Raw genomic sequence first — 19,145 nt, 5'->3', positions numbered from 1 at the left:
GTATGGTTTCATTAACATGTTGTTCCAAAAAGGTTAATTGTAGGATCGAAGTACAATGTTCGTAACTTGTTTTAGGGGGTGTCCCTTGTGGTGCAATGTCACCCACTGTTCTTCCGTCCTATAATCCACCCTTTTAGAAACTACCATGTATGGTTTCATTAACATGTTGTTCCAAAAAGGGTAATTGTAGGATCGAAGTACAATGTTCAGAACTTGTTTTAGGGGGTGTCCCTTGTGGTGCAATGTCACCCACTGTTCTTCCGTCCTATAATCGACCCTTTTAGAAACTACCATGTATGGTTTCATTAACATGTTGTTCCAAAAAGGGTAATTGTAGGATCGAAGTACAATGTTCGTAACTTGTTTTAGGGGGTGTCCCTTGTGGTGCAAGGTCACCCACTGTTCTTCCGTCCTATAATCGACCCTTTTAGAAACTACCATGTATGGTTTCATTAACATGTTGTTCCAAAAAGGGTAATTGTAGGATCGAAGTACAATGTTCAGAACTTGTTTTAGGGGGTGTCCCTTGTGGTGCAATGTCACCCACTGTTCTTCCGTCCTATAATCGACCCTTTTAGAAACTACCATGTATGGTTTCATTAACATGTTGTTCCAAAAAGGGTAATTGTAGGATCGAAGTACAATGTTCGTAACTTGTTTTAGGGGGTGTCCCTTGTGGTGCAATGTCACCCACTGTTCTTCCGTCCTATAATCGACCCTTTTAGAAACTACCATGTATGGTTTCATTAACATGTTGTTCCAAAAAGGGTAATTGTAGGATCGAAGTACAATGTTCTTAACTTGTTTTAGGGGGTGTCCCTTGTGGTGCAATGTCACCCACTGTTCTTCCGTCCTATAATCGACCCTTTTAGAAACTACCATGTATGGTTTCATTAACATGTTGTTCCAAAAAGGGTAATTGTAGGATCGAAGTACAATGTTCGTAACTTGTTTTAGGGGGTGTCCCTTGTGGTGCAATGTCACCCACGGTTCTTCCGTCCTATAATCCACCCTTTTAGAAACTACCATGTATGGTTTCATTAACATGTTGTTCCAAAAAGGGTAATTGTAGGATCGAAGTACAATGTTCGTAACTTGTTTTAGGGGGTGTCCCTTGTGGTGCAATGTCACCCACTGTTCTTCCGTCCTATAATCGACCCTTTTAGAAACTACCATGTATGGTTTCATTAACATGTTGTTCCAAAAAGGGTAATTGTAGGATCGAAGTACAATGTTCTTAACTTGTTTTAGGGGGTGTCCCTTGTGGTGCAATGTCACCCACTGTTCTTCCGTCCTATAATCGACCCTTTTAGAAACTACCATGTATGGTTTCATTAACATGTTGTTCCAAAAAGGGTAATTGTAGGATCGAAGTACAATGTTCGTAACTTGTTTTAGGGGGTGTCCCTTGTGGTGCAATGTCACCCACTGTTCTTCCGTCCTATAATCCACCCTTTTAGAAACTACCATGTATGGTTTCATTAACATGTTGTTCCTAAAAGGGTAATTGTAGGATCGAAGTACAATGTTCATAACTTGTTTTAGGGGGTGTCCCTTGTGGTGCAATGTCACCCACTGTTCTTCCGTCCTATAATCGACCCTTTTAGAAACTACCATGTATGGTTTCATTAACATGTTGTTCCAAAAAGGGTAATTGTAGGATCGAAGTACAATGTTCAGAACTTGTTTTAGGGGGTGTACCTTGTGGTGCAATGTCACCCACTGTTCTTCCGTCCTATAATCCACCCTTTTAGAAACTACCATGTATGGTTTCATTAACATGTTGTTCCAAAAAGGGTAATTGTAGGATCGAAGTACAATGTTCGTAACTTGTTTTAGGGGGTGTCCCTTGTGGTGCAATGTCACCCACTGTTCTTCCGTCCTACAATCCACCCTTTTAGAAACTACCATGTATGGTTTCATTAACATGTTGTTCCAAAAAGGGTAATTGTAGGATCGAAGTACAATGTTCAGAACTTGTTTTAGGGGGTGTCCCTTGTGGTGCAATGTCACCCACTGTTCTTCCGTCCTATAATCCACCCTTTTAGAAACTACCATGTATGGTTTCATTAACATGTTGTTCCAAAAAGGGTAATTGTAGGATCGAAGTACAATGTTCGTAACTTGTTTTAGGGGGTGTCCCTTGTGGTGCAATGTCACCCACTGTTCTTCCGTCCTACAATCCACCCTTTTAGAAACTACCATGTATGGTTTCATTAACATGTTGTTCCAAAAAGGGTAATTGTAGGATCGAAGTACAATGTTCAGAACTTGTTTTAGGGGGTGTCCCTTGTGGTGCAATGTCACCCACTGTTCTTCCGTCCTATAATCGACCCTTTTAGAAACTACCATGTATGGTTTCATTAACATGTTGTTCCAAAAAGGGTAATTGTAGGATCGAAGTACAATGCTCGTAACTTGTTTTAGGGGGTGTCCCTTGTGGTGCAATGTCACCCACTGTTCTTCCGTCCTATAATCCACCCTTTTAGAAACTACCATGTATGGTTTCATTAACATGTTGTTCCAAAAAGGGTAATTGTAGGATCGAAGTACAATGTTCAGAACTTGTTTTAGGGGGTGTCCCTTGTGGTGCAATGTCACCCACTGTTCTTCCGTCCTATAATCCACCCTTTTAGAAACTACCATGTATGGTTTCATTAACATGTTGTTCCAAAAAGGTTAATTGTAGGATCGAAGTACAATGTTCGTAACTTGTTTTAGGGGGTGTCCCTTGTGGTGCAATGTCACCCACTGTTCTTCCGTCCTATAATCCACCCTTTTAGAAACTACCATGTATGGTTTCATTAACATGTTGTTCCAAAAAGGGTAATTGTAGGATCGAAGTACAATGTTCAGAACTTGTTTTAGGGGGTGTCCCTTGTGGTGCAATGTCACCCACTGTTCTTCCGTCCTATAATCGACCCTTTTAGAAACTACCATGTATGGTTTCATTAACATGTTGTTCCAAAAAGGGTAATTGTAGGATCGAAGTACAATGTTCGTAACTTGTTTTAGGGGGTGTCCCTTGTGGTGCAAGGTCACCCACTGTTCTTCCGTCCTATAATCGACCCTTTTAGAAACTACCATGTATGGTTTCATTAACATGTTGTTCCAAAAAGGGTAATTGTAGGATCGAAGTACAATGTTCAGAACTTGTTTTAGGGGGTGTCCCTTGTGGTGCAATGTCACCCACTGTTCTTCCGTCCTATAATCGACCCTTTTAGAAACTACCATGTATGGTTTCATTAACATGTTGTTCCAAAAAGGGTAATTGTAGGATCGAAGTACAATGTTCGTAACTTGTTTTAGGGGGTGTCCCTTGTGGTGCAATGTCACCCACTGTTCTTCCGTCCTATAATCGACCCTTTTAGAAACTACCATGTATGGTTTCATTAACATGTTGTTCCAAAAAGGGTAATTGTAGGATCGAAGTACAATGTTCTTAACTTGTTTTAGGGGGTGTCCCTTGTGGTGCAATGTCACCCACTGTTCTTCCGTCCTATAATCGACCCTTTTAGAAACTACCATGTATGGTTTCATTAACATGTTGTTCCAAAAAGGGTAATTGTAGGATCGAAGTACAATGTTCGTAACTTGTTTTAGGGGGTGTCCCTTGTGGTGCAATGTCACCCACTGTTCTTCCGTCCTATAATCCACCCTTTTAGAAACTACCATGTATGGTTTCATTAACATGTTGTTCCAAAAAGGGTAATTGTAGGATCGAAGTACAATGTTCGTAACTTGTTTTAGGGGGTGTCCCTTGTGGTGCAATGTCACCCACTGTTCTTCCGTCCTATAATCGACCCTTTTAGAAACTACCATGTATGGTTTCATTAACATGTTGTTCCAAAAAGGGTAATTGTAGGATCGAAGTACAATGTTCTTAACTTGTTTTAGGGGGTGTCCCTTGTGGTGCAATGTCACCCACTGTTCTTCCGTCCTATAATCGACCCTTTTAGAAACTACCATGTATGGTTTCATTAACATGTTGTTCCAAAAAGGGTAATTGTAGGATCGAAGTACAATGTTCGTAACTTGTTTTAGGGGGTGTCCCTTGTGGTGCAATGTCACCCACTGTTCTTCCGTCCTATAATCCACCCTTTTAGAAACTACCATGTATGGTTTCATTAACATGTTGTTCCTAAAAGGGTAATTGTAGGATCGAAGTACAATGTTCATAACTTGTTTTAGGGGGTGTCCCTTGTGGTGCAATGTCACCCACTGTTCTTCCGTCCTATAATCGACCCTTTTAGAAACTACCATGTATGGTTTCATTAACATGTTGTTCCAAAAAGGGTAATTGTAGGATCGAAGTACAATGTTCAGAACTTGTTTTAGGGGGTGTACCTTGTGGTGCAATGTCACCCACTGTTCTTCCGTCCTATAATCCACCCTTTTAGAAACTACCATGTATGGTTTCATTAACATGTTGTTCCAAAAAGGGTAATTGTAGGATCGAAGTACAATGTTCGTAACTTGTTTTAGGGGGTGTCCCTTGTGGTGCAATGTCACCCACTGTTCTTCCGTCCTACAATCCACCCTTTTAGAAACTACCATGTATGGTTTCATTAACATGTTGTTCCAAAAAGGGTAATTGTAGGATCGAAGTACAATGTTCAGAACTTGTTTTAGGGGGTGTCCCTTGTGGTGCAATGTCACCCACTGTTCTTCCGTCCTATAATCCACCCTTTTAGAAACTACCATGTATGGTTTCATTAACATGTTGTTCCAAAAAGGGTAATTGTAGGATCGAAGTACAATGTTCGTAACTTGTTTTAGGGGGTGTCCCTTGTGGTGCAATGTCACCCACTGTTCTTCCGTCCTACAATCCACCCTTTTAGAAACTACCATGTATGGTTTCATTAACATGTTGTTCCAAAAAGGGTAATTGTAGGATCGAAGTACAATGTTCAGAACTTGTTTTAGGGGGTGTCCCTTGTGGTGCAATGTCACCCACTGTTCTTCCGTCCTATAATCGACCCTTTTAGAAACTACCATGTATGGTTTCATTAACATGTTGTTCCAAAAAGGGTAATTGTAGGATCGAAGTACAATGTTCGTAACTTGTTTTAGGGGGTGTCCCTTGTGGTGCAAGGTCACCCACTGTTCTTCCGTCCTATAATCGACCCTTTTAGAAACTACCATGTATGGTTTCATTAACATGTTGTTCCAAAAAGGGTAATTGTAGGATCGAAGTACAATGTTCAGAACTTGTTTTAGGGGGTGTCCCTTGTGGTGCAATGTCACCCACTGTTCTTCCGTCCTATAATCGACCCTTTTAGAAACTACCATGTATGGTTTCATTAACATGTTGTTCCAAAAAGGGTAATTGTAGGATCGAAGTACAATGCTCGTAACTTGTTTTAGGGGGTGTCCCTTGTGGTGCAATGTCACCCACTGTTCTTCCGTCCTATAATCCACCCTTTTAGAAACTACCATGTATGGTTTCATTAACATGTTGTTCCAAAAAGGGTAATTGTAGGATCGAAGTACAATGTTCAGAACTTGTTTTAGGGGGTGTCCCTTGTGGTGCAATGTCACCCACTGTTCTTCCGTCCTATAATCCACCCTTTTAGAAACTACCATGTATGGTTTCATTAACATGTTGTTCCAAAAAGGTTAATTGTAGGATCGAAGTACAATGTTCGTAACTTGTTTTAGGGGGTGTCCCTTGTGGTGCAATGTCACCCACTGTTCTTCCGTCCTATAATCCACCCTTTTAGAAACTACCATGTATGGTTTCATTAACATGTTGTTCCAAAAAGGGTAATTGTAGGATCGAAGTACAATGTTCAGAACTTGTTTTAGGGGGTGTCCCTTGTGGTGCAATGTCACCCACTGTTCTTCCGTCCTATAATCGACCCTTTTAGAAACTACCATGTATGGTTTCATTAACATGTTGTTCCAAAAAGGGTAATTGTAGGATCGAAGTACAATGCTCGTAACTTGTTTTAGGGGGTGTCCCTTGTGGTGCAATGTCACCCACTGTTCTTCCGTCCTATAATCCACCCTTTTAGAAACTACCATGTATGGTTTCATTAACATGTTGTTCCAAAAAGGGTAATTGTAGGATCGAAGTACAATGTTCAGAACTTGTTTTAGGGGGTGTCCCTTGTGGTGCAATGTCACCCACTGTTCTTCCGTCCTATAATCCACCCTTTTAGAAACTACCATGTATGGTTTCATTAACATGTTGTTCCAAAAAGGTTAATTGTAGGATCGAAGTACAATGTTCGTAACTTGTTTTAGGGGGTGTCCCTTGTGGTGCAATGTCACCCACTGTTCTTCCGTCCTATAATCCACCCTTTTAGAAACTACCATGTATGGTTTCATTAACATGTTGTTCCAAAAAGGGTAATTGTAGGATCGAAGTACAATGTTCAGAACTTGTTTTAGGGGGTGTCCCTTGTGGTGCAATGTCACCCACTGTTCTTCCGTCCTATAATCCACCCTTTTAGAAACTACCATGTATGGTTTCATTAACATGTTGTTCCAAAAAGGGTAATTGTAGGATCGAAGTACAATGTTCGTAACTTGTTTTAGGGGGTGTCCCTTGTGGTGCAATGTCACCCACTGTGTTTCCGTCCTATAATCCACCCTTTTAGAAACTACCATGTATGGTTTCATATTTTTTTAAATTCGGGTATTGTCGGAACTCGGAGAGGGAATTTAACTTAATTATCTGCTAAATGATGATTAGATATCGTAAAGAGTGTGAGACGATGATTTTTGCTATTACTACCAAGATCTGAGGCAGTTTATTTGACCTATCATTCTGGCAATACTTTTTCGGTTCTCTCAGCATCGATTGTACAATTTTCGGTTCCGCGTATCTTTGTATTTAGTTACCAACCCGCGACACTGTCTCCCATCAACGTAATCTCCGCAGTAAGGTCTCAACCCCTCAATTACCTCCACCATTACAACCTCCATCGTCAACTCCGAGCTCTATGAGCCGAACTTTCAACTTAACGGGGGTCCCCGATAACACGCCGACCAGAAGGAGTTCCGGTAAGATTGAAATGTCTAGCGTGCGCTTATCCAGGGTTGCCACATGTTGGTCAATTTGAATCAGAACATTTCGTGGCAACCCTGACATCGCTTTTTTGCGCTTTTTCGCTTAACTTAAGTCTTGTACGGATTATAATCTATGGTGGCGGATTTCGCTATATGTGATGGTAGTTTTTGGTCCTCAATGTTCAGTTTCGTTAGGGCGGACATCTTCGAGTTCCATGAATTTGTCAGGTCTTTCTTCGGTACCATCGTCGTCCTCGGCTTCCACTTCATCCATGTCCCAAACGGCGGCCTCCATGAGACAGGATCTCAAGAGATGGTTGGATGACCACCCCGAATTGGTGGCGACGAACCCGAATTTAGCCGCGGCAGCAGCTGCCATGTCTTTTACTAGTCCCTTATCCGGAGTACCGTTGAACGTAAGTTGATGAGACTTACTTCTCTTTTGGGGGCAGGGGGGAGGGGGGCGCGGTGACGTCATAATCCCAGTAGGACAAACAGGGTGGGAAATAAGGATTTTTTTAAACTGGACATTGGGCCAGCGACCCCTCTGGCCTGGAATAAATAAACTGGTCCATGACCACTGACCAGGGCGCGTCGTCTGCTAAAGTGGATAATTAAAATATATTAGCTAATGTCTGGACTCTGGAAACCCTTGAATTTTCTTAGTGGTCCTGTGGACCACTGACCCCCCTCCGATATAATTTTTAAACTGGTCCAGGCAATTCTTAAACTGGTCATTTGCCCTGTGCCACCGCCCAATTTCCCACGCTGAGGACAAAGGTTATTCCGTGACGATATCGGAATTAAACCAATTAAGTCGTGGGTTTCCATTTCCTTCCTTGCATGATAGACTGAACTACTTGAATTACCGGAAGGTCGTAGACGCGGTCGACGTCCGAGAGTTGATCCGACAAAACTGGACTTTAATCACGTAACTGGGGAAGAAAATGTCTCCGTTATAAACAGACTTACCGGAAAGAAGGCAAGGATTAAATTTATTTCGAAACATTTTTTTTTTTTTTTTAATTTTTACAGATCTACCCGTACGATGTTGAATTATTTTGGTTAAAATTAATTTTTTTTTCGGTAACTTTAGGTTTTAATACAAATTAAGCCTTGGTTGTTTTTTTTAGGATGTGATTTATTTCTTCCTTAGTAGGCTTTTAGTCGAACTCTTATAAGAAACAAAAGAGTTGTATTTATGCATGATGCCGCGGTTGTGGTGTGTGTTTTTTAACTTTAAGGCCGCTTTGGGGCGCTTTCCCCCCCCCCTCCCTAATTAACTCCTCTTCTAATAAATTGGAGTGGGATAAACTTGCTTACAGATAACCGGCAGTAAAGCTCCGCCCCTCAAACATCTTGCCGAGTGGTTAGATAAAAACCCCATGTTTGATGTAGACCCCAAGTGGGGACATTTGGTAAAGGAAAAGGTACGTGCTTAAAACAAACAAAAAAAAACCGTATTTCGCATGCTGTTGTGCTATTATCAATTCGATGCATTTGAGAACGCATTGTCAAAAAAAAAAAAAAAAACAACAAAAATCGTCGATGGCAGTCTGTCTACAAATGGAAATTTGCTGGGTACACTCTCCCGCCTTTTTTGCCCAACTACTACTACTGGTTCGCGGGATAACAAAGCGACAAGGATTTTAAGTAGAAACAGAAGAGATGCATGGGTGTTACAGGGTTCATACATACCTGGAATTTAACATCGTTGACTAGTATCACGAGTAAATACTAAATGGGTTCTAGAAAATGGTTTTCTTCCTGCGGAAAACCATTTGCATACATACACCCTATCTGTAATGATTACGTAATCAGTCTGTAATCCTTCGAACTCATGTAATCACGCGTAATCACTTGACTTATACCCATATTCATCGTACCCATGGCCGAGGGGTAGACACTTGAGAACTCAGGTGTACAATATGTCTTGAACTCAAATGTACTGTCAAAGCTGAACTCTGAGTTCCGAAGGCTTTGAACTCAATGCACTGTCAAAGCTGAACTCAGGTGTACACAGAGATCCAAAGTGTCTACCCCCTCGCTCATGGCGTACTCCCTATAAGTCTGCTACCACGAACTTTCTCGTGACGTCACACCGTCCTTACTCTTACCTCGGTTTTGGAAGTCGTCAGCTCAGGGCATACAATTTGGACTACCAATATTGACGTCACGTACCCGTAGTTCCTACCCTCTCACTCTATTGTGCTCAATGATTACGTAATCAGTGTGCAGGCAAAATCTTGCTGGTTAGCCCCTCGGGGGGTTTTTTTTTTTTTTTGGAAGGAAATGACTTACTAAGTTACTACGTCGTTGTTTACTAACTTATTAAAGAGGACTTATTATTAACTCGTGGAGTTCTTCTAGAAATTGAGCGACGAACGGATTTATTTACTGTTCCAAGTTTAGTATGAACCCTGGTGTTTCTCTGCGCATGTTTTCGAGATTGAATTAGCACAAGGCTGCAAAATCATTACATCGTACTTCTGGTGTTGTGTCACTTTTAGGGCAACCTTCCTGATAACTTGCAGAAGCGTATCGTCAATCCATCGGAGAAGAGGGGACGTCGAACGGCCGCTTCCTTGCTGTCTAGCGTCCATCAAGGTTTGGGAGGTTCTTCGGCGTCCGGGGTCAATTTCTCGTCGGCTTCCTCGATGAACCCCTTGAGTTTTTCCAACGCCAGTCTCTTAGCCGGTTTCCCCAGCATGAAACTCTTCATGGACCCGCCGAAAAGCGGTAGCGGCGGCGGCGGGACCAGCGGGACTTCGTCCTCGACAACGACGACTTCTAGCGCGTCGGCATCCAACCAACCACCTATCTTCCTTCCGTTTGGCGGGCTGGCCGGAATGGGATTAACCAATCCTCTATTTGGTTTTCCAGGATTCAGTTTTCCAGGTTTATCGGGTTTAGCCGGTTTGGGTAGCGAGACTCCCGAACCTCATCATCATCACCATAGAAGCAGTTCCTCCAAGGAGGATAAGATGTTATCCAAGGCCGATAAGTCCTTGTTGAATCTCTTGGGGAATTGTACTTCGGCCAATTCCTCAACGTCAAGTCGGAGTAAAACGTCATCCGCTTCGGCGGCGGCGGCAGCGGCTAGCTTACTAGCTTCAGTCTCATCCGTGGCGTCTTCGGCTAGTACGACAGTGACGCCGTCGATTACCAGTGGCCTATCAGCGTCGGCGGCCGCTTCCTTACCGTTTTTATACCCGGCCCCGAGTTTATTATACAACCCGTTAGGTTTGGGCGGTTTCTCCTTACCACCTAACTTGCCCGCGTCATTCGCGTCGTTAGCGCAAGCCGGCTTGATGAATGGTTTAGGCGGACTTTGCGGATCGCTCGGAGGATCCTCGACCACGGCAGGATCGAGTAGAGGCTCGTCGTCAACCGTGACGACATCCTCGGCGAATAATTCGGTTCTTTCGTCTCTAAGTTCGCCCTTACTCTCCGGATTAACGTCGACTAGTTTAGCTACTTCCTTGGGAATTTCCCTACCAACCGCCGTGACGTCATCGTCGGGGAAATTTACTTCCTCCTCGAGTTCAATGCCGCTGAATTTAGGCGCCAACGTTTCTAGTAGTATATCCATTCCTTCGATGGGCAGGACGGGAACCTCGACGACGACTAGTTTATTGGGCAATTTAAGTAGCGGACTTTTAAGCGCGGCTACTTCCGGTAGTGGCGGTGGTGGTTCCGCTACCGGAAGCGGTCTTGGCGGCGCCACTTCCGCCGTCAATTCGAGAATGCTCAACCCATTAATGGACCCGCAAGATTCGGACGACGAAAGTTTAAAGAGTTTAATGGAAAATCACGACGAAGACGACCTCGATGATGATCTTGACGATTATAAATTAGACACCGCCGAGAGTTTGGAACGAGATAGTGATTTGGAAGATGGAGATACGCCCTTATCCTTTTCTTCAAAGTCGTCGAAACCATCGAAAACCTCGTCAAAATCTACGGACGTAACGAAATCCGAGGCTAAAGTAAGAACTACCGTAGAATCTACCTCAAATTCGAAAGAGGAAAAACCATCGTAACCGACTTGGCTTAATTTTTAAAAAAGAATAATGATTTCTCGACAAGAGAAACCTCTCTCACAAAACACAATTAATCGTCTCCGATATGAGTTTTTATTTTAAAACCTGTGATATACGGTCGAGTACGACGACGGCTTTGACGCAAATATGACAAACAAACACCAATACCACCACCCAAACGAAGGAATTAAATTTTTAAATAATTAAATCTTAATAATACCATTAATTAATTAATTATCATTATTATTATTATTATGGGGGAAAAGATTAATTTAATTATTATTAAGATTTTATATTAATTATTTAAAATAATTCCCGGGGGGACAAGATCACCACCACTACCGCCGCCACCAATCGCGATCGAGTATGGATGGTGACGTGGAAAACTTAAAAACCCAATCATCTCGCGAGTTTAAACAAACCTCGAAATAAAACGATGACGAAAAATGTGTTTAACAACGAGATTCCGTGGTACAGTTTTTATTTTATTTTACAACGGATGGAAGATAATTGATCTGGGAATTTCCGTACAAACAAACAAATAAAGACAACAAAATAAACAAACAAACTTAGGGTGAGTTAGTTTATATTTAAACAAACAAACGCTAAAAACGAACGATTTTTGCGTCACAGTTGGGGGCTAAATACATTTTAATTTTTTTTAAAATTACTAGTTTTTTTCTTTAGTTTAAAATTCGGACCCCCTCCCCCCCCCGGCGATGCCCCGCCCCCTTTTAGTTAGTGTCGTTTTAAAATTAATTAAAACGATTGATTTATTACCCCCTCTTTTCCCCCCCCCCCGATAACGCGAGTATTTATTGTTTAAATGAGTGAGTGATTGAGTTATTGCGCGTGAAAATAAATAAATAAACAAACAAACAAACAAACAAAAACAATTCAGGTGTAAATGCGATGCGATGCGAAAAAAAAACCATACAAAAATACGGAAGAACCTTCCGTATTTCAATTTTACATTTTATATAGAAACAAATACAAAATAATAAAAAATACACAAAAAAAAAGTTTAAATATTAAAATAAATACAAACGGTACTTTTTGTTATTTTTTTTTTTTTGGTTTAGCGTTAATTTTTTTTTATTTTCTAAAAAAATGCGTTTTAATATTTTTTAATTTATGAATGATAATACGAGACTAAACGCGACCGCCTATAATTAATTAAAAAGGATGGGACTAAAAATTTTAAGTGAAATTAATTAATTAAAAATTAGTGCAAATAATGATGAATACAAAATAAAATTAAAAAAACATTCTCGTTGTAAAAAAAAATATATTGCCATTTGAAAAAAAAAGGAATTTAACGGTAATGTTTTAGAGCAGTTTCTCCCCGCCCCCCAACTTTTTCCTCCCCCAATTATTAATGAAGAAAAATTAATTAATTAATACAAATTATATATATAAGAAAAAAATCCTTATATCTACGGGTCTTTTAAGAGAAAAAAAAACGTAAGTAACGATTTGATGAAATTATTCGTATGGGGTTAAAGGTCAACTTACAACTACAATTTAATACAATATTTCGGTTGCTATGGTTAGTTACACACACAAAATTTACAGGTAACTTTTAAATTAAATTAATTAACGTTTAATTAATTACCACTTGTCATTTCATTTTAAAGAGAAAAAAGACAAATTAAATTAGTACACAATAAAGTACATTCCCTGATGTATTTTAATTGGTTTTTAATTATTATTAATTGCGTTTTATCAGTACTTAAGTGGTTTAATTAAACAAAATTAATTATAAGGAATTAGAAACATTTATTTGGGGTGTAAAAAAAAATAAACAAACAAACGAGTTTCATCGCGCCGCGGTAAATAAAAAGGATCATTAAAATGGATGGAGAGAAACACGACTTCAAAATTCAGGTACATATATATATAGCTAATAAAATAAACAAAAACAAATTGTTTACTATTCCCCATCAAAGGCAGTCCAGTTGATAAACTTGTAAATATACGTATCTATTTTGAAAAATGGGCAGCTTTACTGGGTATTTATTTTATTACACAACACTTTAACGACGATAAACAAACAAACAAACAGTGGTTTTTGTAGGTGTTTATAAAAAATATTAGGTTTAAATATTTCTTTTAAATAAATAAACACAGACACACACCGATGATTATAATAAAACAAATACAGGTTTACACACGTAAATAAATAAATAAATAAATAAACAAACAAGTAAACATGGTTTTAGTAATCAACAGTTAAACAGTTTGAATGTTAGTTTTTGCCGAAAAGATTTTAGAGTAAGCAAATACATTAGCTAGCGTTGTAAAATTATAATTTTGATTTTTTCTTTTTCTAAAAGTTTTTATTTAAAAGGTGTTTGTTTTGAATTAATTTTTGTATTAATTTTAATTTAATCGCAATTAGTTTAAACTCGAAACTAAAGGAATATTCAGGTCACAATTATAATAAACCTTTTCCCAATTTCCTTTAAAAACCAAAACCAAGGTGAATAAATTTTCCGGAATCCCGCCAACTACTAAACCATAATTGAACCCCCATAATTAACGGTCTAATACAGGTATGACGACGCTATAAGATAATTAAATTTAAGGTTAATTAATTAATTAGGCATTTACAAGCATTAAATTAAAATAAACAGTTTAGAATTGATTCCTCTCTACTAGTGCCTTTAAAAACAGAACACAAACACACGGATTTTAAAAGCAGTACTTATTATTTAATTTAATTTAATCTTAATTAAAATATACCCATTAAATACTAATTAGACTAATTACTTCCTTAAATTAGTTGATATTTACTGAAAATTTAATAAATTAAAAAGAAACTCCGCAAAATCTGAGATAAATAAATGAAACGGGTCAAATTAAACCGCCATTGCACCCTATGCAAGAAATAAATTAATTTTAATTCTTAATTTAATTTAATTTAATTAAATTAAATTAACAACGGGGAAAACTAAGCTTTACTAATTAATAATTAAATAATTAAAACTGTTCAGCCATTGATTATTAAAATCATTCGTTAATTAGAGACAAATATTAATTAAATAAAAATTAATTAAGTGGTGTTGGAAACCTTACGGTCGAAGGCTTTAAAACAAATAAATAAAATAAATGGTGTGGCGACCAATTAAAGATAAAAACATACAACTTTTGTGCCTTCTGCCTTGCGGTTTCAAATATAAACTAATAACATTACGGCTGGAAACTCGGAAAATATTAATACTGACAACAACAAACATTGAAACAAACAACAAAATATCTCCTTGGTAAATAGGAGAGAGAGAAATTAATTACAAAAGTTTAAAATGAAATACAAAAAAAAAAGAAAGTAAAGTAAATTCCGCCTGATTGTATTTGCATTACTTTATAATAGTGTTTGTACAAGTGTAATAAATACTTAAACAAAACTGACATTTATTTTTCGGTTTTATAGTTCATTTTATACAGCCTGCTATCCTGTTAATCATCCCTAGGAGGAGGTATACATTCTCCTTGACCATCCCGCTGAGTTTGCCAATAGACTAATGGCACCCCATGTTATTTCCCCATAGAGTTTAATACAGTCGAAGGCAGAGGGCTGCCATTACCCTATAGATACAACCCACCGCGTGTACTTCGTTCCACCCTTTTTGTAACACCCTGTATAGTATCAGTTTCACGATAAAAGCAAAACTCTGTTGACAAGTGTTTCAACAAAATATTGATTCAGAATTCGCGGAGTTATTTGACGAATACGTAAAATGGAATCTGAGATAGTGATTAGCCCCTCGATATTATTGTACATTGATTAAGCCCTCGAAAAGCAAAAACACACTCGACAAAGAGAACTTCAACAAAATATTGATTCTGAATTCGCGGATCTATTTGGCGAATAGGTCGCGTGGAATCTGAGACAGTGATTAGCCCCTCGATATTATTGAACATTGGTTAAGCACTCGAAAAGCAAAAACACACTCGACAAAGAGAACTTCAACAAAATATTGATTCTGAATTCGCGGATCTATTTGGCGAATACGTCACGTGGAATCTGAGACAGTGATAAGCCCCTCGATATTATTGTACATTTTGGTTAAGCCCTCGAAAAGCAAAAACACACTCGACAAAAGAGTTTGAACAAAATATTGATTCTGAATTCGCGGAGCTATTTGGCGAATACGTCACGTGGAATCTGAGACAGTGAGTTAACCCCTCGATGTTATTGTACATTGCAGTTAACCCCTCGAAATAAGCCGTGCCGAATTATTATGGTCTTACAATTCAATTTTATTAGAATAAAATTCAAAATGATTATGATTTTGAAGGTTATTTTATTCAAAATATTTCTAAAGAATGACGATTGAATAGATATTTCTAATTTTGATTATTCTATATTAATATTACCTTATCACTAGAAATAGAAATATATTTTTAAATTAACGGCGTCTAAGAACTTGAAATTGAGTTTTTTTTTTTTTAATCATAATCTTTTCAAAGTCTCGCAGACCTTGATTTCGATTTAATAATGTACGAGCGATTACGGCAATATTATAGAAAGACCTTGATTTTTTTTATTTTGATTGTTGAACGTTAAATGGTAATTAGTTAATTTTGTAGACATTAAGTTTTCTAAAGTGCCTGAAATCAAAAGTATATGGATATAAAAGCAACGTTTGGATCGCCAACATCATGTACTATTTTCTATAACCCTATGACGTCAAGAAGCTCTTCCCTGATTGGTTAGTTCCTGTAGGCGGTTGAGAGGAGCGTAGTTTGCTTCTCAGTTTACATGTCATGTCGTCTACAGCCAAAGGCAGGGAATTTTTAATGAAGTGTACTTTTGGTTTTATATCTATATACTTTTGCAGAAATATTTTAAAGGCAAGTTTCGGTATTAGAGCTGGGAAAACCCGCCTTGCATACAGCCTAGTGCAAATACAAACCAAAAGAAAAAAAACCCCGACGAAAAGCTATTCATTTTCAAAAGAACACGTGTGCTTTTTTTTTCTAAGGTATTTTAGGGTACAAGTACAAAAGAAGAAGCGTCGCACCACCATGGCACCACTCAGGGTGTCCCGCGGTGGTCCTTTTCGCATTGGTATGTTAAATAAATACCTTGTTACTCAGGCACCATGGGCGTGGAGTTCTCGGGACCATAACAAACCCTGTCACTTTGATGGATGACAGCATTTTCGTTTTATACCACGATTGCTTATCTCGGAAATCATTTGGGACACCTGATGTTGTAAAGTAAAGTTTGAACAAAAAAAAAAGAAATATCTTCTTTTGGGGGTCTTTCTAAATGAAAGAAAGGTTTACCCAGCGACAAATGGTGAAGAACGATTTTTTGCCAAGGGGCCAATCACTCATTAATTCTTGTACGCAGCTGTACCTTTGACCGTACTAAACAAATTACGCCTAACCAAGAAGCGATATCTAGTATACTAGGGAGTAGGTATAAATTCGCCACATTTCTAGCTTTATCTCCAGTCCAAACGTAGGTCAGGAGTTAATCCCCACCTCTAAATTACAACCAGCATCTCATTGGTGGACTATGGCGAGCGAACACTAAGGCATCTTAAGCCTTCTCCCTAGTAAACTAGATATCGCTTCTTGGCCTAACCTAATCTTTAAAAACTCCTACCCTTTATAATTCTAAAATGATTACGAGAAATCTGTAATGGGTGCGTGTGAGTGATTAGCCCCTCGATTTTTTTTCTAGTACTAAAGCCCAGCGATTAGAGAAACCCTTTTTAACTAATAAAACCAACCCTTAATCGAAACTTATTTTTTGCTTTTACCAAAGATAAAAACAATCGTATTAACTGTATTTCGAATGACCCCGCTTCCTGTAATAATTATTTAAAAGATTAAAATAATTATTAGTACTTAACCTGAAAACAAAATCACACCCCAAAATTTTCGCATCATCGTGTTTAATACGCGTAATATTTGTGTCTTTACCACATCACTAATCTTGCGAGGAAAATTGTCATCCATATGTCAACGACGAACTTGTCAAGATATCTAGAATAATTGGAATAATTCAGGGTTCATACAAACCTGGAAAACCTAGAAATGTCAGTCAAGGAAATAAATTATTCACTAAATGTTCAGGGAAATTTGTGAGGCTCGACTAAATTTACCCTGATTGCGTTGTTCTTTGTTCAAATTAAAAATAACCAATCCCATAGTTATTACTCCATTACAATCACCCCTACAGTTACTAGGTGACCTTTCACCCATAAATACCAGGGAAATATATGGGAACAAAACCTGGAAATGTTAGAGAAATTTGTTTTTCCAAAAATTGTATGAACCCTAGATAATTTGTCTATAAAAATTCATCCGTAATAACGAACGGTACAAAAAGATTTTCTTTATAATTAGGTTAATTTCTACGTGAAAAGAAACGAAAAATTGACCACTTAAAAGAATATTCAATAATCGCCGGAAGCCAGAAGTTGTTTTTTCTTTCGTGTAATACACTTAAAAAAAATCCCTAAAAATTGGGGCATCTACAGAGAAAAAGTGAAAAAAGCTATTGACAATTATTACATAATCACATCCGGTTTTTCAACTCCCCCCAACAATAAATTAATTTCAATTTAAGTGTGTAGCGGAGTTAAACGTAGCTTAGAATTATTATAAACATGTTCCAACGCGAAATAAATTTATCTATCTCTTGTTAATTTTCAGACGAAAGGAAGGAATTTAACTAGATTAAAATCAGTTTAAAAATTATTATATTTTTAATTCTATTTACACTCTAAAATGTTCGTAACGTAGAAGTATAGAACATTTTTCACTCAAAATTGATGATTTCCCATAGAACCATCTCACCGCATGCAGGGCCGGAAATAAGCACAGGACACTGGACATTGTCCAATAAAATTATACAATGTCCCATTAAATTTTTTTTATTTTAAATTAAGAGGGTCACTGGACATTTTGACCAATAAATTTTCCAAAGTATTGATAGCTTGCGACACTATTTTTGGCACAATCCAGTGGACAATGTCCCATAAATTTTCCTGTCAAAGGGGGGGGGGATAACTGGACACATGTCCTATAAGAATTTTTTCTTATTTCCGGCCCTGACCGCATGTACTCCGGTCATATGACAATAACCCTTTTTGCGACACCCTGTATAAACATTAAATCGTCACATCTACATCATAAATTAATTTAATTACTATGCAATTAAATTAAATGCATTAAATAATCATTATTTAGGTAATAACCCCTTATTCGCTTAGACCTAAGACCATTAAACACAGACTTCAGTAATAGGTATGACCCGTGCGTCGCTGAAACCTAAGCTGAAAACAACTCGTTTACGCAAAGTATAAGGGCGCTAGGATAGTTTTCCTTGTATCATATGTAAATTAGAAGTGTAGAGTTGTTGTTCGAATTTCAACTTTTCAAGGTGACTAACCGGTCACGAGCGTCGAGGAGGTGAAGTGCTGTAGGGTCTTAAAATATACCGGAAGAGAGTATATTCGGTCTTACATGGATATTTCTTTTATACGCTATTGTTCTCGGCAGAAAAATAAATCAGGTTATCGACCTTTCTTATCAAAAATGACTCTAAGAAAAAAATATAACCAAATTGGATGAAAAAGAAAAATTATAGGTTTGCACGTGAAAAAGGATTAAATATAGATTTACAAGTGCAGAAATGTATTTAATTGCAACATGAATATTTATTGGTTAGGGTAAAAATTAACTGCCTGGTTAACTGTGGTGAAATGTGACTCAAAAATTGATTGTCCATAAAACTATCCCACTCTACTCCTCTTTGGAACACCCTTGAATAAATATTATTGGTAATATTAAGTGCATTCGGGATATGCTAGGAATACTTGTTATAATGAGCGGTGGAGGAATTTTGTTTACTCTTTTATAAATTTAAAAACTATTAATTTATTCTGTTGTAGACTGTTACCTGCCACCAATACTTAAAAATGTTTTTGATGGAAGTTTCGAGCCCCCGTCCTGGTTTTACAACTTGAAATTTTTTTAAAGAGTTCTTCAATTTTTGGCCCGAGTTTTAAGTAAGAGAGAGGGGGGATGGATTAGGGGATGAACTAGTCCCTCTGGCTGTTA

At 38.1% G+C, this 19,145-nt stretch overlaps 1 protein-coding gene across 14 annotated transcripts in view; it reads left to right on the top strand.

Annotated features, from left to right (window-relative positions):
- kis (chromodomain helicase DNA binding protein kismet) overlaps positions 1–14,471 on the top strand; it is a 52,824-nt gene extending 38,353 nt beyond the window's left edge. For 10 of the 14 annotated variants that reach the window (XM_089848152.1, XM_089848155.1, XM_089848162.1 and 7 more), the window contains 5 exons: positions 6,846–7,011; positions 7,183–7,433; positions 7,868–7,999; positions 8,343–8,447; positions 9,528–14,471. In XM_089848152.1, coding sequence (XP_089704278.1) covers positions 6,846–7,011; positions 7,183–7,433; positions 7,868–7,999; positions 8,343–8,447; positions 9,528–11,060 — 2,187 coding nt within the window. In that variant the 3' untranslated portion in view covers positions 11,061–14,471. The remainder of the gene's footprint in view (positions 1–6,845; positions 7,012–7,182; positions 7,434–7,867; positions 8,000–8,342; positions 8,448–9,527) is intronic. The other 4 variants (XM_089848158.1, XM_089848156.1, XM_089848157.1 and 1 more) reach the window with 4 other exon arrangements.
- Positions 14,472–19,145: the final 4,674 nt, after the last annotated feature.

This window comes from Phalangium opilio, unplaced genomic scaffold, assembly GCF_054372755.1.
Source record: "Phalangium opilio isolate 3A_F unplaced genomic scaffold, DU_Popi_V2 ptg000082l_1, whole genome shotgun sequence".
Lineage (NCBI taxonomy): Eukaryota > Metazoa > Arthropoda > Arachnida > Opiliones > Phalangiidae > Phalangium > Phalangium opilio.
Note: the sequence above shows the minus strand (reverse complement) of the source record. Positions and strands in the feature narration are given on the sequence as shown.